The sequence below is a fragment of the Monodelphis domestica genome, chromosome 1 (assembly GCF_027887165.1).
Source record: "Monodelphis domestica isolate mMonDom1 chromosome 1, mMonDom1.pri, whole genome shotgun sequence".
NCBI classification, from domain to species: Eukaryota; Metazoa; Chordata; class Mammalia; order Didelphimorphia; family Didelphidae; genus Monodelphis; species Monodelphis domestica.
In genome coordinates this window covers 426,283,450-426,306,430 of record NC_077227.1, presented here as the reverse complement: position 1 = coordinate 426,306,430, position 22,981 = coordinate 426,283,450, and the positions used below count along the sequence as shown (strand labels likewise).

Sequence of the window (22,981 nt, the reverse complement as noted above, 5' to 3'; positions counted from 1 at the left end):
TACATTGGGTAGGGTTGAACAAGATGACTTCTGAGGTATATACTTCTCAAACTAGGTCTCTGTGATACTTTGGTTTTGTCTCTTAAAAAAAAAACAAAAACCCTAACCTTTTGTCTTAGGATTGATACTAAGGTTTCAAGGCAGAAGAGGGGGGAGAGCAAGGCAATTGGGGTTAGGTGACTTGCCCAGGGTCTTGTAGCTAAGAAGTGTCTAAGGCCACATTTGAATCCAGGACCTCCCAACTCCAGGCCATTGAGGTACTTAGCTGTCCTGAAACTTTGATTTTTGAGGAAAGTTGATCTAGTAGAAAGAATGCTGAACTAGGACTCTGCAAACATGGGTTCCAGGTAAGTGTCTGCCACCAGCTCAAGCTGTGACCCTGAGTAAGTCATTTCCCCATCTTTGAACTCTAGCTTCTTTATCATTAAATGATATTCCTAGACTAAAATTCCTTTCAGTTTTGACACTTTGTACTAAGATCCCTTCAAGTATTGTGTTCTAAATACTTTTCAATGCGAACATTCTTTTTTCTATGCTCTCTACTTATTATTTAAAGGTGTTACAATTTATGTTCCAAGGATCCCTCCAGCATTCACATTATATGATCTAAGGGCACTGCCAGGGCTCACATTCTGTATTCTAAGGGCCTTTCCAGTATTAAGAATTTCTATACTTTAAGGCCCATTCTTGCCTTTACATTGTGTGTTCTAAGGGGCCTTCCAGCTCTTGGTCTATGTTCTCAAATCATAGTTTGTGTTCTAAGGCCCCTTCTAATTTTTTTTTTTGGCCCCAACATTCTCCAGCCTAAGGTTCCTTCCAGTTCTAACAATTTATGTTTCAAAGTACCTCCCAGTTCTATCATTTAATGTTCTAAGCCCCCTGCTAGTCTAAGTCCTAAAGTTCCTTCCAGTTCTAACAATTTGTGTTCTGTAGTCCTTTTCGCTCTAGCATTCTAAGTTTGTTTCCTTCTGACCTTAACATTCTGTTTTAAGGTCCTTTCTAGTCATTATATTTTAGCCTCAAGGAACTAGTCTAGCTCTCAAAGTTCCCGTTCTAAGGTTTCTTTGGCCAACAATGGATTAGAGCCACTAAGAGGAAAAAAACCTTCATGAGAGCTTAAAGCTGGGAATTTCCTATGTTTGGTGGGTTGGAGTCCCCTCCTCAGAGCCCATCCTTTGCCTTGAGGTCTTGGACAATTTCTCAAAATTTTTGCTGTTTCCCCTTCCTTCTTTCGGTCCTATATCCCCTTCCTGCCTGTAAAGCTGGCCCCTTCCCATGTGTATCTGATGTTACTTTGCCTGGTCTGGGAGCAAAGAGGTATACAGAGCCCACACCCTTTTCCTTCATTGACTCCATGGCCTAGGTCTCCTCCTCCCACCAAATTGGAAAAATGATGAGACAAAAAGCACACACCCAGGACTTTGTCCTGACTGACCTTTAACTGCAGTCAATGCTTCCTTGGGAGGGGTAGAAAGACTGGCATGAGAAGCCAAAGGACCTGATAGGGGAGCAGTTATCACACAAAACAGCTCTTGTTGGGAGGAGGAACATCAAAGACCATGACTAAAGAAAGAACCCCTCCTGGCTCCTGTCTTCTCTTCTTAGTCTCCATCCCTGCACATATGCCATTCCTCCAGCTCTTCCCTATTTTCCACCAGATTTCCACCTGTCTTCCTGTCTTCTCTGTTGGACACCACCCCATCCCACCATGTCTCCAAGCAACCACATGAACAATAATTGCCCCTGAGTTCCCCCAAATTCTCCCCTCATTAATATCCGCCACTATGTGATATTTACTATAATCATTTCTTCTCCTAAAGTCTTGCTTACTGGCAAAGTTGCCCTTCTCTAGAAGCCTCCTAAGTCCCCAGTCTTGATAATATTCATCCCTCCCTTCAACTGATGCTCAAAGGAAACATGGGTTTGACTTTTACACTTTACTTAGACTCCAAGGGACAGAGCTGATCCTTAGCTCCTTGGCTCAGTTTCCTGAGGCTGAAATCTGACTCATCTCTCCTCCCTTCCTACCCGTCCCCCCTCAAAAAAAGAGGGCCCGAGATCTATGGCCTGGAGAAACACCCTTACTAACAGTCTGGAAGGAACGGGATTGTAAAGCAGAGCTCTGCCAAAATCCCAAACGCAAAAAAATGTATGACTCCCCAGGATTTCTGGAACAGACATTGAAACCTATGTGCTGCTACCAGAAAGAGTAGAAAGGACCCTGTGCTAGGAGTAAGGAAAATTCTGATCCTCAGTCCTAATGAGCTGTATGACCCTGGACAAATCTCTTCCTCTCTTTGAGCCTCAGTTTCTTTATCTGTAAAATGAAGGAGTCAGATTAGGTAATTCGTTGAGTCCCTTCCAACACCAATATTCTATATCTAAAGTCCCATTCTATGTTCTAAGTTTCTATTCCATGTTTTATGTCCTAACATTCTATGTTTTATTATCTTATTCCAAGTTGAACATTCCATAGTCAAGGTCGATTTCAGTTCTAATTTTCATTATTCTAAGGTCCCTTACTTCTCTAATCCTGTATGAGTGCAATTTACTGATATTTGAGATTAGGGAATTTATTGAAATCAGTAGCTTTATATTACAGCAGTGTTTTGCTATTTAGATTATGTATAAGATTTTTGTTTTTGATGACTTACTATTGAGCATTGGAGGGGTCCTGTAACGGATCTTGTAATCAACTGAATCTGGACCCTATGTCTGTCTCCCTTCTAGTCTTTCCACCACCTGAGCCATTGTGGTAGCTTCCCCTCTCCTGGGCGCGTATCTATTTAGTGCCACTCCACATACCTTGAAGAGCTCTGGCGCTTGCTTCTTGAGCTTTTCCATCTTCCATTCATTCTCACAGGGGTTGAGAGAGGAAGGGGGAGCAGTACAGGAGCAGCGGCAATCAGCCCCCGAACTCACAGTTTCCACTGTGTAGAAGTCTTCCACCCTCATACTCCCACTGCGGACGCGGCTGCAGGCATCCTTGCTCAGGGGTCTCAGGATGCACTTGCAGCGGCAGTCAGAGCCCTCAGTTGTCATCTGAACTTGGTCCATATCACCAAACACCTGAGGGCAATAGAAGCACAGAGGTTCTTGGGGAGAAGATCCAGAAGTGGCCTGGGCAACTGGATTGAGAAATGCCTGTTTAATTGATAGGCTGAGGAGGCACATGGCAAGTAGGAGCTGCCAACATGGGTTCCTCCTCTCTTTTTTTCTTCAATAATATTTTATTTTCCCCAAATATATGTAACTCCTTCTCTCTTAAGTAGACACTTTTCCTTTTTATGGGAAGTGAAAGAATTAACCAGTGGACCTATTCTGGACCTGATTCTCACCAACAAAAAGAAACTAGATGGTGAATTAGAAATATTGAGCCCCTTGGTGGGAAGCCACCACTCACTCACTCCACCTGGGGATCTCTGACTGCAGGAGGAAAGGAAATGCACATATAGTCTGACAGGCATCTTAGATTTTCAGAGATTAGATTTCAAAACATTCAGAGGAAGCTAGGTGGGAGCCTGCTGTCTAAAATTCTGTGGGGGAAGCCAGCCCAAAAGGGATAGGAAGTTCTCAAGAATGAAGTTCTCAATCCTAATGCAAACACCAACAACATGGAAATAGGTTCAGATCAAGGACACAAGTAATACCCAATGAAATTGCTCATCGGCTACGATAAGGGTAGGTGGAGGGGAAGGAGGGAAATAATGTGATGATTATAACCAAGGAATAATGTTCTAAATTGACTAAATAAATTAATTCACAAAAAAATAAAAATAAAAAAAAATCTAGTGAATTGGTTCAGTGGATATAAAGCCAGGCCTGGAGATGGGAGGTTCTGGGTTCAAATTTAGGTTCAGATACTTTCTGGAGAGTCACTTAATCTTCATTTCCCAGCCCTTATCGCTCTTCTGCCTTGGAACCAATACTTATCGTCAATTCTAAGACAGAAGATAAAGGTTAAAAATAAAGAATGAAATTCTGAAAACAAACAACTCTAATGAGGAGGGAAATAAAGCATTGTCCATAAAGATCAATGTGGGTGTATAGTGTAGTCTTTCGGATATAAAGGTTGTAGATGCAAGTATAAGTAATGGAACCAAAGTATTGTAGGGTCTTGTAAGAATGTTAAAGTTTGGAACAAGCTGAGACTGGCAGTGAATGCCAACAGCGAGAAGGGCATATTAACCCTACAGTAGGACCTTGTTTTATGAGAACTCAACATACCTGAATTCAGGTGTATGCAATTGGCACTAAAGAAATAAAGACAGAAAAATAGGTAAAATAAAAATGTAATTGCACACTAAATCCATGCCATTTCCCCAAGTGGCATAAAGTCTCACAGCAGTTCATCCAATCATGCTTATTCTATGAGAAGCATTAGTTCGAGGTGTTACATTGTTTTGCACCAAACATTAGCTACTGAGGCACTCTTCGTCCAGAGTTTTCACTTGTAACAAGTTGAGTCCCCGTCAGAGCAGGGCTTCTCTTTGTTCCATTAATACCACTTAGTTATTAATAGTGGCCTCAAAGTATAAGAACAGTGACACTGGTATCTCCAATAAACCCAAGAAAAATTGAAAAGTGCCTACATATGTTAGTATAAGAAATACTTGAGGTTTGCTTTTATGCATGATTTTCAGCTTACATGAAAGGTCTGTGTCAATAAGATCTCAGTGTATTGGGCAAAAGGGAGAGAGAAAGCCAAGAAAGGACAGGATAGTTGTTCAGGAGGGTTGAGGCCATGATAAAGGACAATGGAGAGAAGGCAGGGCTATTGAACTTATTTCATTTCTCTTTTCTCTGCTAAGAAAATTGATCTTGAACTAGGAAGGATGGAACAAAACTGCTTAATAACAAATTGGAGCCCAAGGTAAGCTAGGAGATAGTAAGAGAATGCTTTGACTGTCTTGGATGACTTTGAGTCACCAGACTTGAAAGAACTGAAGGAAGTAGCATATGTAACTATTAAGTCAGCAGAAGAGATCTTTGAAAGATTGTGGAGAATGGGATTTATGTTATAGGACTGAAGAAGGACAGATGTCCCAATTTTCAAAACCAAGAAGAGGGAGAAAGAGTTTGTAATCTGTAGGGTATTGAGCTTGATTTCAGGTCCTGAAAAAAAAATTTTAGAAAGTACTTTAAAAGGGGGCAGCTGGGTGGCTCAGTGGATTGAGAGTCAGGCCCAGAGATGGGAGGTCCTGGGTTCAAATCTGATCTCAGATACTTCCTAGCTATATGACTCTGGGCAAGTCACTTAAATCCCATTGCCTAGCCTTTATGGCTCTTCTGCCTTAGAATCAATACTTAGTATTAATTCTAATGCAGGAGGTAAGGTGTTTGGTTTTTTTTTTTTTAATTTAAGTTTCAGGCTGTATAAGCATATAGTCTGGTAGATTTAAATCTGACTGATTGAGCCTTAAAGATTTCAGAAGTGGGAAAAGGAAGGGAATAAGTATTATCTAGCACCCATTATATGCCAGGCACTGTACTAAGTAAGTCCTTTACAAATTTTATCACATTTGATACTCATAATAACCTTGTGAGCTAAGTGCTCTTATTATTACCACTTTAGCATTGAGGAAAATGAGGCAGACAGAGATTAAGTGAATTGCCCAGGGTCATACAGCCAAGTATGTGGCTGAGGCAGGATTTGAATTTGAGTTTCCCTGACTCCAGGACTATCATTTTATCTACTGTGTGACCTAGCTGCCTCAAGATAAATATCTGCTTGGAAGACGGTCTCCAGTGAAGACTGCCCCAAAGCTCTGTCCTGGGTTTTGTGTTTATTTGACTTTCTTATAAATAACTTGGGTAATGGTCAAGATTGCATGTTTATTAGATTTGCAAATGAAGGAAAACTTGGAGGATAGGATAGCTAATTAAATGATAGAGCCAGGATCCCAGAAGACTTCCATAGATTAGAACGATTGTCTGAATCAAAGAAAAGGAGATTTAATAGTGATAAATATAAAGCCTTATACTCATGTTTAAAACAAATCATCCTTCTTTTGAAAAAGATCTGGAGGTCTTAGTGGACTGCAAACTCTGTATGGTGCTTGTTCAACATGACAGCCAGCAAACCTAATTCAACCTTAAACTGGATAAAGAGGAGAACAGTGTCCAGAGTTTGGGCAATGATAGTCTCACTGTTCTTTGCCCTGGTCAGGTCCCATCTGGAAAGCTGTATTCAATTCTGCCTGTCATCTTTGAGAAAGGAAAGTAATGAGAGGGCCCAGAGGAAGGCAATCAGGATGGTGAGGGGAAGGAACAAAAACATTTAGCATATAGAAGATTTATGGGGGAGGGAGAAGGCCCATTACAGTTACCTATAGGTAAAGTATCACGGGGAGGAAGGATTAGACTTCTGCTTTAGACTACTACAAAATGAGAATAACAACTAATCTGAGCATTCCTAGATTAAAAGACACAAAGCTATAAAGGAAAGGGTCCTGCAAGGAGATTCAGGAGGTATGGATTTGAACCCTGGTTCTGATCCATAATAGCTGTGGTCTTACACAAGTAATAGACTTAAGAGCTGAGAGGGTCCTCAAAGATCCTCTAATCTATCTTCCTCCATTTATAGATGAGGAAACCAAGGTCCAGAGATAGTAAGCAGGAGCTTCAAGATTTGAACTCAGATACTTTGACTCCAAAACAATGGTTGTCCCTTAACCTTTCTGGGTCTTGGCTTCAACCTTAGATAAATGGAGAAAATAATCCTAATACTTGTTGGACTAGATCATCTCTAAGGTCTTTCCTTGCTCTAAATCCTATTATTCTGTAAACTGTAAAGGACTAGGGAAATGTGAGTTATTCTTGGGAAAATCACTTCAACTGTCTTCATCTCTAAAATAGGGATAAGAATACTTACATTGCCTTCCTTGTAAAAGTTATTATTAGAAACGCATTTTGTAATCGAGTACAGAAATGTGTACAAAAATTGCTTTTTTTTTGTTTTGGATTACCAATTTTCTAATAGTAGTAATTAGATCTGAGTTCTTCTCGTTCTTTTTTTAAAAATAAATCCTTACCTTTTACCTTAGAATTGATACCAATATTGGTTCCAAAGCAGAATAGAGGTAAGGGCTAGAGTAAGTGGGATTAAGTGACTTGCTCAGGGTCACACAGCTAGGAAATGTCTGAGACCAGATTTGAACCAAGGACCACCCTGTTCATTATTTATTTATAATTTTTTATTTTTAATATCAAATTTCCACATGAGTTTTCCAAAGTTATATGACCCATATTGTCTCCCATCCTTCTTCCCTCCTCCTTCCTGGAGCTAGCAAGCAATTCAATTTGGGTTATACATATATTATCACACAAAACATATTTCCATATTATTCCATTTTGTAAGCAAATAATCTTATAGAAGTGTTCATCTTTTAAAAAGCCACTTTTCCTCATGGTCTTGATGCCTTCACTTGAGTCTTCTCTTTCCCTCTTTTTTGGAGTTTTTGAAGGAGAAGGCCAGGAATTCTCACCCCATAATTCTGTTCAACTCTCACCCCATAATCCTGTGGGGAAGCCAGACCTGTCCTGAGCAAGGAATTCTGGGACAGAGAGGAAGCTTTTGGTAACAAGGACATTTTCCTGGCAAAACTTACTTTTGAAGTTGCCAGGTAATTATCTCCTACCTGTTAATGATTAACACCAGGCCAGGATGCGGGCTCAGTGTTTGCCACATTCCACAGTCCCGTGCCATTTGTAGGAGGAGTTTCCAAATGCTGATTCCATCTAATCAATCATAGAATCATTGATACTACTTGGCTTGGAAGGGCCATTAGAACTTAGATCGGTGGACTTAGAATGAAAAGAGATCCTAGCCACAGAATATTAGATAGGACCTTAAAATGTCAAAGGCAGACGTGGAAGAGGCCTTAAAATCCCTACTATTAGAGCTGAAAGGGATGTTAGAACACAGAATATCAGAGCAAAGTAGGACCTTGTTTTATGAGAATGCAACATACTGGAATTCAGGTGTATGCAATTGGCAACTAAAAGAAATAAAGGCAGAAAAATAGGTAAAATAAATAAAAATAGGTAAAGTAAAATAAAATAAAAATAAAGCAACACTAATCCATGTCATTTCCCCACACAACAGTTCACCCAATCATGCTCATTCTATGAGAAGCATTTGTGGGAGAGAGTCTTCAGACTTCATTAGCTTAACCCCTTCATTTTTGTGAAGGAAACTGAAATCAGGAAAATGAGACCCAGAGAGGGCTGGAATTCTGGGTATGTCAGTGGCAGAGTCACACTAGAACCCAGATCCTCTGACTCGCCCTCTGGTTGTCTGTACTAACTCAGCTTCTCAGTCCTGTAAGATCCATCCTGAGGGGTCTCCAGACCCTCAGAGAATCTGTGTCCTGCTAGCCCCTAGATTCCCCGCTTCTGCCCCCTCACAATCCCAGCCTGTGCCTCTCTGGCCTGATCAGATGGGGCCCTAGCAAAAGGGGAGCTAACAGAGATTGGGTGTGGGGGACTTAAACTGGCGCCTCCCCCATTACTGGGCAGGAAAAGCTATTTAGCTCATCTGCCCAAGCAGCGACCATCTGCTACATTCTTTCCCTCAGTGATGAGGTGCAACGTCCTATGTGGTTCAGGGAGGTTGGCAAGGCTCACTCAGGCCCACTGGTGGGTCAGTTTTCAAGCTGGCCTGGAAATAGCCTTTGGTAACAATCCTGGGTTTGGTCCAGGAGGGGAGCACCCCCCATCCTACCCCCAGGCCAAATCCTGCCCAGCTGGCTCAAGCCTCCCAGCCCCCACCTCCCTCTTGCCCCTCCCACCACCCATCTTTTCACTTTTGCTAAGGACAAAGCCTTGTGCCTAAGAGCCATATTTGGAGGTGGAACTGACTCAGAATTCCTTCCTCTCCTTCACTAATTTACACAATGAAAGATGATTCCTAATAACAGAATTTTAGAGCCAGACGGAACCCCAGAACATAGAATGTCAGAATAGGGAACGTAGAAGGTTAGGGCTCAGAAGACAAAATATTAGACTCTAAAACAAAGAGTGTGAGTGTGTGAGAGGCAGCAACCTCAGAGATCTATCTTCTTTGTCCAACCCCTTTATTTTCAAGAGTGGGAAATAGAGACCCAAAGAAGGAAAACCACTTTCCCAAAGTTAGAGCTGAATGGGGATGGAGTTAGGATTAGAACTCAGTTCTTTTGCCTCCTGATTTAGGGCTCATTCTAGGACACCCATCTATAAAGAAGGGTCATTTTAAATGACTGTGTTCCAGATATCCTGGGAAGTCTTTTGATGACTCTTTATAGCTAGTTCTTTTTCTTAATCCTCTCCTCCCTCCAGGCAACTCCAGGCAAACCTGGAAAATGTGTTTCTTCAAGTCCAACATCTCCCTGGTTCCCACTCTCTTCTTTCACTCCCCTCCCCTCCTACCTCTGAAACAAAACTCCTCACTGCCCACATATTCTGCTGCTGTCCTCATTTTCTCGGTGATTTTTGTATAAATAGGACCCCGAAAGCTCATAAGCAGTTCACAGTGGAATCCAAAAACCATTAGGGGGAAAATTAGTGGTTTAACTGAAAAGGAGTCAATTAGACTTTGGGATGGATCAAATTCTGCAGGGATCATGGGTGCCAAAGAAAGTTGCTATTCTCCCTTTCTCATTTCTTTTCCAACCCCTCACCTCCTTCCATAAGGATATCCTGCCACCTACTTGGAAGATGATTCTGACCTTTCAAAACCCTGAAAATCTGGCCTTTGGAGCTCTTGTTTGAGATAGTTTAGTTACTTTAAGATTAAGCAACAGGGGTCTGATTTGATATTATTCATCCTTTTTTGAAGAGGATCAATGATATCACAGGATTTAAGTGAGGCAGAGTTGCATAAAGTCATCAGCTTCCTTCTTTCTGCCAGAGTCATTGAAGGCCACTGGCAAGACAAAAGTAAAAATGACTGGAGATGTAGTGGATGACCTGTTATCTTCTACGTCCAAACAAGCTCTAAGCACTCCACAGTGCTGGCTTTAACCACTTTCATGGCCTTTGGAATAAATTGTTCTCATTTGTGTGTGTGTGTGTGTCTTCACATGCTTGCGGTAGGCATCCCCCTAATTCTGAGAGGCTCAAGATCTTTCAGTTGCCTTCAACCTGGCTGATAGATTATGTCTCCTGAGATGGTTTTACTGCAGCGTGGCTGCTGCATATTTTACAGCTTCTTGAATCAACTGGTAAGAATAGTCCTAGGCTTGGCAAGCCCCCACTCCAGAAATGTTAGTCCTCTTTGAATACCCCAAATCACCTAAATGTGGATAAACCTCCCTGGTCAGTTTGAATTTCTTTCATCTTCTCTCTCCACCCTATAAATCTAAACTTGGGTATGAGTCTTAACTTTCACATTTACTAGTTCAGCAGTTCTGTTATCTCTCTGAACCTCAGTTTCCTCATCTATAAAGTAGAGAAAATAATTCTTACTTTCTACCTGCTTCAGAGGGCTACTAGAAGGAAAATGTTTTCTACATCTTAAAGCACAATAGAAATGCACACTATGTAAACTGATGATTAGACTAGAATCTAGAATTCTTTCTTTATTTTTTAGAATTTATTTGTTTATTTAATTAATTTAGAATATTTTTCCATGGTTACATGATTCATATAGAATCTAGAATTCTTAACCTGGGTTCCCTGAACTTATTTTTTTTTCATATTTTGTTAACTATATTTCAACATTATTATTTAGTTTCCCTTATAATTTATGTAATTTTATGCTTTGTTTATCTTTAAATTTTTATTTTTTAACCAAAAGAGATTTGATTGTGATTGACTCTAAATAAATGCTTGCTCCCTTCTCCTTTATTTTATGCATTTTTTTAAACCCTTACCTTCCATCTTGGAAATATTGGAAATAATTGGAATTAATACTATGTATTGGTTCCAAGGCAGAATTGATAAATACTTATTATGTCTTTCTACTGACTCACTCCTCAATAATTAACAATCTAATAGCTCCAAATATCATCACTCAATGGAAACTTACCCCTTCAAAGTTATCATGTTCTTTCTCTTTTTTTAAACCCTTACCTCCTTTCTTAGAATCAATACTGTGTATTGGTTCCAAGGCAGAAGAGCAGTAAGGGATAGGCAATGGGGGTCAAGTGACCTGCCCTGGGTCACACAGCTAGGAAGTGTCTGAGGCCAGATTTGAACCCAGGACCTCCCATCTCTAGGCCTGGCTCTCGATCCACTGAGCCACCCAGCTGCCCCCTATTGTATGCCTTTAAAAATATTATTCTGAGAAAGGGTTCACAGACTTCACTAGACTGCCAAAGGAGTCCATGACACAAAGGTGAGTAACCCTGGACTAGAGGATCCTAAGGTTCTTTCCAAATCTCAGTCTTTTATTCCTAGTCTTCCTCCTGCTTTCTTTCCATCCTCCTATTATTCCTTCTGTTCTTCCTTCTATTTCTCTTCTTCCTCCACCTCCTCCCAATCCTCCTCCTATTACTACTACTGGGAGATCTCATCTATTACTTCAATATACCTTGCTAACTACTCTTCAACCTCCTTCACTACTTCTTTCCCTTCTCTTTCCTTCCAATCTCTCCCTCTCTCCCTCCTCTCTCTCTCTCTCTCTCTCTCTCTCTCTCTCTCTCTCTCTCTCTCTCTCTCTCTCTCTCTCTCTCACTCTTACCTTCTGTTCTGTCCTAGAATGAATACTAAGTGTAGGTTCCAAGACAGAAGAATGCTAAGGGCTAGGCAATTGGGGTTAAATGACTTGCTCAAAGTCACAAAGCTAAGAAGTGCCTGAAATTCACATTTGAACCCAAGTCCTTCCCATTTCCAGGCATGGTTCTCTATCCACTGAGCCATCTAGCTGCCCCACTATCTCCTTTTATTTCTCCTACTTCCCAAGTACAAGTTCATAGATTCATAGCCTGGACCTGGAAGAAAACTTGGAAATGATCTAGTCCTTCCTTCTTATTTTACAGATGAGGAAACTGAGATCTGGAGACCTTAATTGACTTACCCAAGGTGAGGAACAGATCTGAGATTTTAACCTAGATCTTCTGACTCCAATCCAATAATCTCAAAGGCAACCTTCTACATGATTCTTTCCTGATCTCTAAGCTGCTAGTGGCATTTCCCCCAAAACTACTTTGTTATATGTGTTTTGAATATACTTTGAACATGTTTTCTCCCATCTTTGGAGTAAGCTCCTTGAGAAATGCATAGTACATTGCCTGGCACATAGCAGGTGCTTAATAAATGCTTGTTGATCAACTGGATTGGATCAGCTGCTGAGCCCCCAAACTCTCTTAGACTCTCTTCTTTATTTTTACCCAAGTCTCTAGTCTTACCTCCCATTACATCACTGGTCTAAATGCACTCTCCAGGCCAGTTTTCTCTGCTAAGAAGAATGAATTTCAGTTTGGCAAGAACAAAAAATGTTAACAGGGAGCTGAACCTAATAAATGTGGAGATAGGTATGGGGATACTAGCAGCTACCCTTGATGTGTCCAAGACACCCTACCCAAACAAAGTAGATCCCAAATATTGAAAGAACAATCAGATGCCACTATTGAGTTATTCCATGACCTTTCAAAGACTGAGAATAGAATAGGTCCCATAGGACTAGTGAAGGGAAGGGCAAACATTGATTTAGTTTCTTAAAAAGGGAAGACAGTACATTCTGAAAACTATAGAATGACACGTCTTTCCCTCTTGTGCAGAGGTAAGGAGCTATGGGTCTTGGACTCTGCATTTAATGAAGCTTGGCTCCAATTTTCAGAAAAATTCTACAACATATTATTAAAGAGATGATTTGTTATCACTTAGGAAGGGAAGCAGTGATGACCAAGTGCTATCATGGTCTCTTCAAAAAAAGGTCAAGACAGATAAATCATTTCTTTTCTTTTTTTTAACTGGGTTCAAAGATTGTTAAATCAGGGAAATACTGCAACGATTCCTTACTTGCCTAGATTTCAATAACTCACTTGACAATGTCTCTCATGCTATCCTTATGGACAAAGTGGAGAGATGTGAGTTTGATGAAAATACAGCTAAGTGGATTCAAATCTGGTTCAATGACTGGTCTAAAAGACTTGTCATTCGTGGGTAGATGTCAACTTGAAAAGAGGTCCCTCATGTAATGCCCCACAGGTCTATCCTGGCCCCTATGCTGGTTAACTTACTTACATGAATATAAACAACTTGGATGATAGCATAGATGGCACACTAATAAAATCTGCATAGAACACAAAATTTAATCATATAGTTAATACAGAGCCAAGTTCCAAAAAAATCTCCATAAAATGAAATTTAGTAGAAATCAATACAAAGTCCCTCACTTGGAAAAAAAAATTAACATCATAAGTATATGACAGAGGAAATATGTTGGTTCCTGTGCAAAAGGTCTGGAGGTTTTAATGGATTGCAAGCTCAGTGTGAATCAGTAATGTAACATGTCAACTAAAACATGAGACCTTGGGCTTCATCAAGAGAAGCATTTTGTCTGTATTGAGAGATCATTATGTTCTTTTTTTTTTTAACCCTTACCTGCCATCTTAGTATCCATACAGTATATTGGTTCCAAGGCAGAAGAGTGGTAAGGGCTAGGCAATGAGAATTAAATGACTTGTCCAGGGGTACCCTGCTTGGAAGTGTCTAAGGCCATATTTAATCCCAGATCTCTGGGCTTGGCTTTCAATCCACTGAGCTACCTAGCTACTCCAGAGGATTATGTTCTTTGTCTTCAAGTCACATCTAGAATACTAGATTCATGATCCAACCATTCTGGATGGCAATTTGGAACTATGCCCAAAAGGCTTTAAAAGACTATCTGCCCTTTGATCCAGCCATTGCACTGCTGGGTTTGTACCCCAGAGAGATAATAAGGAAAAAAGACTTGTACAAAATATTTATAGCTGCACTCTTTGTGGTGGCAAAAAATTGGAAAATGAGGGGATGCCCTTCAATTGGGGAATGGCTGAACAAATTGTGGTATATGTTGGTGATGGAATATTATTGTGCTAAAAGGAATAATAAAGTGGAGGAATTCCATGGAGACTGGAACAACCTCCAGGAACTGATGCAGAGCAAAAGGAGCAGAACCAGGAGAACCTTATACACAGAGACTGATAAACTGTGGTACTATCGAATGTAGTGGATGTCTCTACTAGCAGCAATACAATGATCCAGGACAATTCTGAAGAACTTATGAGAAAGAATGCTATCCACATTCAGAGGAAGATCCATGGGAGTAGAAATGCAGATCACATGGATCATGCTTGATCACATAGATCGATGGGGATATGATTTGGGATGTAGACTCTAAAAGATCACCCTAGTGCAAACATCAATAATATGGAAATAGGTCTTGATCGATGACACAAGTAAAAACTTGTGTTTTTCGAATTGGCTATGGGGGTGGGGGGGAGGGGAGGGAAAGAACAGGAATCATGGAACCATGGAAAAATATTCTAGATTAATTAATTAAATAAAAAATTTCAATTAAAAATAAAATAGAATACTAGATTCAGTTTTGGTTATCACATTTTAGAAACTACTTCATTGACTTGGAGAAGACTCAGAGTAGGGCAACAAGAGTGAGAAGCCTTTTGACCATGTCATAGCAGGAATAACCCTAAATGAACTGAAGATATTGAGTCTAGAGAAGAGAAGATTTAGGGATTGGCAAAAAAGTCAACCTCAAATATTTGACAAACTGTCAAATGGAAGAGAGATGAGGCACATTCTTCCTGACTTCAGATGGCAGAACTAGAAACAATGGCTAGATGTTATAGAGGTAGATTTATACCTGATGAAAGGAAAAAATTTTTAACAAGTTACAGTTAACACAGTACCTGGCACAGAGTAGGTACTTTATAAATGCTTGTTGATTGGTCAGGTACTAATTATCCAAGGCACTAGGGATATAAAGACAATGAAGGAAACAATCTCTACTATCAAGGATCAATAAGGTACTTCTCTCCCTTCTGTGCAGAGGTGAGGGGGGACCCTCAATCAGGAACCCCTACAGATTTTAATGGGTTGTCTAGTTTTGCTGATCTGTTGTGTATTTTTCCCTCTTTATTATTTTTTTTATCATAAGGGATGGCCTTGCAAGAGGACAAATCTGGAAGGGTTACTTTTGGAAATATAACTGATGTAAAATATATATATATATATATGTCTATATATATATATGTATATCGGAAAAGTTTTTTTTTTAAAGTTAGAGTTAATGTCAAATGGAATGACCTGCTTGGAAGAAAGTGGAAGGTCTGTCACTAGAGGTCTTCAAGTCAAACCTAGATGAATACTTGTTAGATATTGTAGAGGGAATTCTTTGTCAGCTAGAGATGGGACTGGCTGACCTCTTAAGACTCTATAATTCCATCAAACTCTTGAGATTCTATGATTCTATCACAGAAAAATGCCTCTCCACCTTATTCCTCTGAAATACCATCCATTTTCTACTTTTGCTTATCTGAATCAGAGGTTCATCTGTCTCACTTCCTCCAGGAAGCCTTTCCTGACTACTATAGCACACAGGAATTTGTCCTTCCTCTACACTCCAATATAACATGTTGTCTGTGTCATTCAGTTGGCACTTAGAATTCACAAATAAATATTTATCTCTGCCAGTCTATGCAGGGTCCTACTGGTGGTGGCTGAGGGAGAGACAATGTTTGGGTTGATTATATTACTGCCCTTATTGGGCTTACATTCTAATTGGGGAATGACATAAATTATAGAATGGAAAGAGCATTGAATTTGAACTTAGGTTCAAACACTAACTCTATTACTTACCACTTGTGCAACCTTGAGCAGATCACTTTCCTTTGTTGAGCCTCAGTTTCCCCACATGTAAAATGGAGGATTAGATGATCTTTTTATTTGTTCTAGCTCCTATGATTTTCTTTGTCCTGTCTATAGATTATAAACTCTATGACAAGATCTATAAACCTGAGATAGACCTAGTGCAGTGATGGTGAACCTTTTGGAGACAGAGAGTCCAAACTGCAACACCCCCTCCCCAGCCTTACCTCAGACAGGGGAGGGAGGAAGTACTCCCTTTGGACTGCTGGGCAGAGGGGTGGGCGATATGAAAAATGTCCTTAAGGTGTTCATGGAGAAGGGAGGGGAGCAGCCCCTTCTGGCACACTTGCCATAGGGTTGCCAATATGGACCTAATATGCGTTCTATGAATGGCTGTGGAATAATTGGTTGTCAAAATTCAGTTCTTGTCATAATACATCAAGCCAAAGAGATCCCCAGTTGTTTATTGAGTTGAATTAGACCTATTCACAATGGGAAAATTACTGGTTGGGTTCTGCTATCAAGCCTGTAAGACTTAAAATCACCAGGTCGAAGTTGCTGGCTGATACCACCACATTTAGTTCTCTTCCTCAGAAGCATAGCCAGAATCAAGGCTGCTTCCTATTATAAATCCTATTAAGAAGGATCACAATGTCTGTCTGGCTGACTGTTTGTCAGTCTAAGGAAATGCTGAGAGATATGGCCCCTCCTCCATTGGAGCCAGTGTCTGGAGTTTGCCAGCAGCCAGGGTGTGTGTCCCCTACTTTATCTTCACCTTCACTTTCAACCACCCTTCCCAGACTGGGAATGAGGGTCAATCTCATTGTCTGCAGAAAACACATTTAGGCTTCCCCAACAATCAATGCCCTCCCACATCTGCAGGAATGAACTGCCAACTTCAGTCTAGCTGGCTGTGTGCCCCTTATTGTTTTTCACTATCTCCTTCCTGACTTGCCTCTTGTTCAGGTTTCCCTTCCTCCCTTGCCTCTCTGGCATCCCTGTTTCCCCGGTCTCTCTCCCCACTTCTCTCTCTCGCTTTCTCTTACCTTTCCCCTCCTCTGCCACTATCTTCCCCTCCACCCCCATGACCTCTCACATTCTGAAATCTTCAGTCTCACATGAGGGGTCATGTAGTACACATTTGTGTCCACTAAACCACATCTGGTCCCCACACTTCTTCAGGAGGGGGTATGTGTAGAGATTCAGGGTCTTTTGGGGAGTGGCAGGTAGAGGTTTGGAAGAGCTGCAGCCAAGGGCAGGACAAAGCCAGAGGACTTGCTGGAAGTAAACTCAGGTTCTCAGAATCAAAGGATTGTTGGAAAGGATCTTGGAGATCATCTAATCTAATCCCCTCTTTTTATGGAGTAGAAAATTGAGGTTTAAGGAAAAGGAGTGGCTTGGCCCAGGTCACAAAGGTAATATAAATGGTGGAATTAATATTTAAATCCAGAACTTGACTCCAAATCTCCTTTCCTCTTTGGACCATGGCCTAGACTGACCTTTACACCAGCACAGTCTTCAGTTTTCTGTCTCTGAAAGGATAGGGGAATCTCCCTTCCTTTCTTCTCTCCTCAGTTAGGTGACAGACCATGTTCCAGCACCTAAGACTTCAACTTGCAACACCCATGACTCAAGACAAAGAATAGATTGGGTTCTCCAGGACTGAAGTCCAATCCTAACTGATAAGTCCCCGTTGCTTTCCCAGGGAGGGGATCCCTGAGGGAGACTCCTGAAAGGAAAAAAAAATCTCACAATGGCTACCAGAGCTGAAGCTACCTCATGTGGGATATCATGGTGGAGAGAGGGACAAGTGAGGGAGAGGAGAGAAAAAAAAATAAATGGAAGGGGAAGCCTATTTTCAGTTGCATCTACCTCTTTGTGACCATTTGGGGTTTTCTTGACAAAAGTAGTACTAGGGTGGTTTGCCATTTCCTACCCCCAGCTCATTTATAAATGAGAAACCAAGGCAAATAATGTTAAGTGAGTTGCCCAAGGTCACATAGCTATTAAGTGTCTGAAGTTAGATATGAACTCAGGAAGAATTGTCTTCCTGACTCCAGACCTGGCATTCTATCCACTGGAGGCTTCTGGAGGTGGAGAGACCCCAGGAAAGATTATCAGAAGGAGAGAAACTGAAAAAATGGGACTACTCCAGTAGGGATCCCCCAGGTGTTTCCAGAGGGCAAGGTTTCCAGTAGGGGGCTCATTGAGGAGAAAGACCAAATACTGGGGGTTTCTAGACAGGAAGGGGGAGTCTCTAGCCTGAGAAACTCCTCAATGGAGCCCTAGGAAATAGAGAAAACTCAAAGAGAGGCTCTGGAAGTGAAGAAGGCTCCTATACAGGGAAGGGGGATAGAAGTATCCCCAGAGGTAGGTGGAAGAATCCCAGAGGAATTGACAGAGGACAAAGGACCCCTTTATAAAACTATGAAAGGCAGTAATCCCAGAGGGGAAACTTTGCCCCCAAGAGGCAGAGAGACAGGTATTCCTGAAGCAAAGGTGGCTTCGTAGAGGGGGTCCTAAAGAAGAGGGTCCCTTTGAGGGGTGATGAGGAGTATGGCCTCCCTGGGGCAGAGGCTGAGATCACATAGAAGATCCCATATGTTCTGGGCCTGCCCTAATCCTAGTCCTGGCCCTGGCACTCCAGGCCAGAAGAGTGTGTCTGTGTGTGTGGAGGAGAGGTGGGGGATTTAGGGGGGCATGGGGTGACAGCTGCAAAGAGCTTTTCCTGCTCTAGCTCGTCCTGTTTCCAATTACACCCCCGGGCGGAAACTCCACAAGTCAAAGAAGAGCCACCTAAGCCCAGGAGACCCGCAGAGCCTGGAGCTTGTGAGCAGAAACAGCCCTACCCAATGCTGGGGGAAGGTGGCCAGGGCCACCTCCTGCCAGCTTCCTCCCAAGCCCCACCTGCTCCCCAGGGACCCCAAGGTCAGCTTGGAATTGAATGAAGGCTGGCATGCCTGGGGCTGAGAGCTCCCCTGGACTGTTACCAGCTGCTTCCTTCTCTCCCACCCCCAGTGTGCTGTGGGTTATTTCAGTAGTGGCCTCCTTCCTTAGGCCTCTCACACCCAGGCATCAGCAGCCAAAAGGAGGCTTCCTCCACCCTCATACCTCCAGCTCCCTGGGCTGACAGAGGACTTGGATTATCCACAGCTCCCTGCTCTATTCCCCCACCCCCATCCCATGCATAAATCTACACCTGCTAGGACCTGCTAGGAGTCTAATCTTCAGAGATTAGAATCATGGGGCATGGAGGCTGTGAGAGATCATTGGATCATGGAGGAGAAGCTGGGAGAACCCTCTGAGGCCATCTAGTCCAACTCCCTTATTTTAGAGAAGAGAAAATCAGAGAGGTTAAGCGACTTTCCCAGTATCACACAGGTATTAAATGGCAGAGCCTGGATTTGAACTGTCTGATCTAAATCCAGCTCCTTTCATGACATTAAACTTTTAGAGCAGAGAATGTTAGAATGCAAAATGGTAGAGCTGGAAATGATGTTAGAACATAAATGGTTAGACCACGGAACATAGAATGATAACAATAAAAGAGACCTTAGAGAACATCTGGTTGAACACATCACAGGATTTTGATTTGAAGGGATTTTCTTAGAGATCATTTATTCCAGTCTCCTTATTCTGCAGATGAAGAAACAGGTGGAAGAGGGGAAGGGGACTTGTTGAGCATTTTATCCCAACAAAAAAGTAGCAGAGTTGAGACTGACCCCAGGTTGCTTGAATCCTAGACTCTGGGGCTCTTTCAGCTAAGAAACAAATAAATTGGAAAATCAGGTTTTCTTTTTCCCAGGAGGTAGAGCCTCAGATCATGCTAGCCAGAGTGCCTCTTCCTATGGAGAGTGAAGATTTCCATCACTGAATGGCAGAGATACCTGGCTCCTCAAATGCTCACCAGAGAATTATGTCCAGGCACAAGTTGTGCACCTGGGACTAGGATGTTTTTTGTTTATGGCTTAAAAAAATGTTTTTAAGCTACTAAGATGTTTGGTTGACACAGCAAATTTGGATTTTCATTTTCTTTTCTGCTTTCAATTTAAATTCTTCTGCCACAAACCCACACAACCTCCTGCTCTGTTTAAAGAGACCTTAGAGGAAAAGGGAGAAAAAAATGACAAAATGATATTGGCTTCCTGCATCTACAACATGTAGCAAAATATTTTAATGAAAAGACATGACTCAAGAGACCTGGATATGGCCACTAACCTGAGGCAAGGCAGACCCTCAGAATGTTACATCTAAAAGAGATTTTAGACTCTTTAATGTTAGGACATTAAGCATGCTAGCCCATTCCCATTATTTTACAATTGAGAAAACAGGTACACAGAATGAAACGATTTGACTCCAGGAACACCCAGGAAATTGATGGTAGATTTGGGAAGGGTTTGTTTTTTTTTTTACTCTCATATACCAAGACCATGCTTCCCTAGCACAAACATTTTCCTGCTGCTTGACTCAAGTTAGCAGAACTAAGAGGAAAGGGCGGAAGCTTCAGGAGATGGATTTAGACAGGCATCCAACAACTTGATCTTTTTCACAATACAAGGGGCTATCTGACTAGAAGATTTCAAGGGAAGGCTGGACAACTACTTGTTGAAGGTATTTTCGATGAGATTCTTGGTCAGAATAGAGGCTGGGCCATATGATCTCTGAAGTCCCTTCCCACCCTAAGATCATTTGATTGTTAACATTTTATTTAGCTTGGGGGGGGGGTCAGGGGAATAGGGCAGCTATATGGCTTAGTGGATTGAGAGCCAGGCTTAGAAACATGAGATCCTAGGTTAAAATTTGGTCTCAGATTCTTCCTGGCTGTGAGATCTTGGGTAAGTCACTTAACCCTCATTGCTTAGCCTTTACCTCTCTTCCACCTTGGAACCAATACACAGTATTGATTTTAAGATAGAAGGTAAGGGTTCAAAAAACAAAACCAAAAACATTCAATCTCCCATGGTTTACATTCTATATCCTAACATCTAGAGTCAGCTAGGTAGTGGAATATCCAGAGTACTGGGCCTGGAGTCAGAAAGACCTAAGTGCAACATCTCTCTCAGATGCTTTATGGTTATAGGAATATGATCAAGTCTCTTGATTGCTATCTGCCTCAGTTTCCTTATCTGTAAAATAGACAAAATAATAGCATTTCCCTCCCAGGGTTGTTGTGAGGATAAAATGAGAAGATATTTGTAAAGTATCTTTCAAACATTATATAAACGGTAGCTGGTATTATTATGTTCTAAGTTCCTTTACAACTCTTCTGGAAATTAAGTGAAATTGATATTTCCAGGGGACCTGAGCTAAATCACAGGGCATCTGGGAGACAGAGGAAAAGTGTGTAGAAAAAAGCACAGAGGACTTCAGTTCCACCTGGAAGTCTTTCCTTACCTCCCCCAAAAATGACTTCATAGGTCATCAAATGGCAGGAATTTGTACTACTTTTATGTTACACTTTCCTGGTGAAAACCCTGTCAGAGGCTTTAGGTGAACTAGCTGCACAGGGATGTGCAAAACAGTTTTGCCTCCTTTTTCTTTTTACCCCTGGTGTTTGCACTTTCCTACCTTATTACCTTTTTCTGAATTATCAGGGTCAGTGGATGGATTCCTGCCCCCTCCCCACCCCTTTTCATTAGTGATCTAGTGGCTTATAGAGGATCTTGAGGAATCGTGGGATATAAGAGAACTGGAAAACATATTAGAAAGCAAAATGTTTTAACAAAGAATATAAAAACTTAGGACAAAGAATACTTGAGCTAGAAGGGATCTTGGAGATCATCTGTTCTGAGTCTTTTATTTTACAGATTGGAAGGAAAAATAGTTCTGGTCTCAGATCCTGGATGCCCTTTTGTATTATTGTCATATTGTATTATTTACAGTTGAATAAAAGATAGACACTGAAGGTGGATGAGCAGCCTTGAAAAGTCAGCAAGCCCTCAATACCAGAAGAGCTAGTGCTTCCTCAATACCCCATACAACCCCAGTTATTTACATAATTTAGTAAAAGTTTAAATTGATTGAGCTGTATGCCATGCAGGGTGATATTAAGCAGAAAAAAGCATCGGTCAAAATGCCCTCTTTCCAGGGTCCTAATCCCCTTTCCCAGGCTCCAGTCAATAGTACTTCACCAACACCCATCCCTACCTCCCTATTCCTCAAAGCCATCCCTAGGACCAAAGAATTCCTTCTCCTGATCACAGCACTACCCCAATCCAACACTAAGAAGCCAGGGTCAGTTGTGGGGAGGGAGGGATGGCAAGAGAACTTTTAGCAGAGCACCAGTAGAAAAGATGGATTCCAGGGGCACAGGGCTTTAGCAGAGGACTGAAGAAGGGCAAGTTGCCTTCCCTTTCTGAGCCTGTTTCCCCACCTTTCAAATTGGAGGAGAGTGAATGTTGCCTTCTACGGTCTCTCCAATTTTGACATTCTGTGTTCTAACATTTTATATTCTAAAGTCTCTTTGAGCCCTGAAATTCTATGTTCCAAGGTCCTTTCCAGGCCTGACATTCTGTGTTCTAAGGTTCCTCCAGAGTGGACACCCAAGGATCCTAAAGGTGCACTGATGAAGGGAGCCGGTGTGAGCAAAGGAGACAGATCCCCTGGGTTCCCTAGGACTTACCTTGCTGTTAGCCCTCACTGAGGCGACACAGAACATCAGTGACACCCAGAGCAGCCCGCGTGGGGCCATGGCTCAGGCTGGACAGGCGGGACAAGCGCTTGGGCAGTGATGAGCTCTCAGTTAGGTCCCTGAAGCTCCCGAAGCTCCCGCCGCTCTTTCTTAGCGCCCTGCCCCGCCCTCCCTTGGCAGGCCTGCGGAGGGGCAGGACTTGGGGGCGGAGTCGCCCCCCCCCCCCCCCCGCCAGTTCCCTTACCCGGGGGACCCTGGGTTGGGTCCTGGACTCCGCCCCGCCCCGCCTATCCCTCCGGTCCTCAACTCCCGGCTCAGGGACTTTCCCACCCGCTAGTAGTTTGCTAGAATTTGCGCTTCCCTTTCCTCCACTGGGCACGTGTTTGTGTAAAAAACCAACAAACAAAATTAAAGTATATTGAAAGCATTTGTTTGGGAGAATTTCCCAACCTGAAGATAACCAGAGATACTGAGATTAGGAAGGGTCTTTTCTCGTTTTTCTTCAGCCCTCCCCCCCCCGCCCCCCCCAGCTCGTTTTCTTTTCCTTTATTTATTTTC

At 42.0% G+C, this 22,981-nt stretch overlaps 1 protein-coding gene across 2 annotated transcripts in view; it reads right to left on the bottom strand.

Moving 5' to 3' along the window:
- OLFML2A (olfactomedin like 2A) overlaps positions 1-22,584 on the bottom strand; it is a 51,022-nt gene extending 28,438 nt beyond the window's left edge. The window contains exons 1-2 of one of the 2 annotated variants that reach the window (XM_056812125.1): positions 22,415-22,584; positions 2,806-3,069 (exon numbers count right to left, since the gene is read on the bottom strand). In XM_056812125.1, coding sequence (XP_056668103.1) covers positions 2,806-3,069; positions 22,415-22,483 — 333 coding nt within the window. In that variant the 5' untranslated portion in view covers positions 22,484-22,584. Of the gene's footprint in view, positions 1-2,805; positions 3,070-16,019; positions 16,299-22,414 lie in introns of those variants that run through there. The other variant, XM_056812126.1, reaches the window with a different exon arrangement.
- Positions 22,585-22,981: the final 397 nt, after the last annotated feature.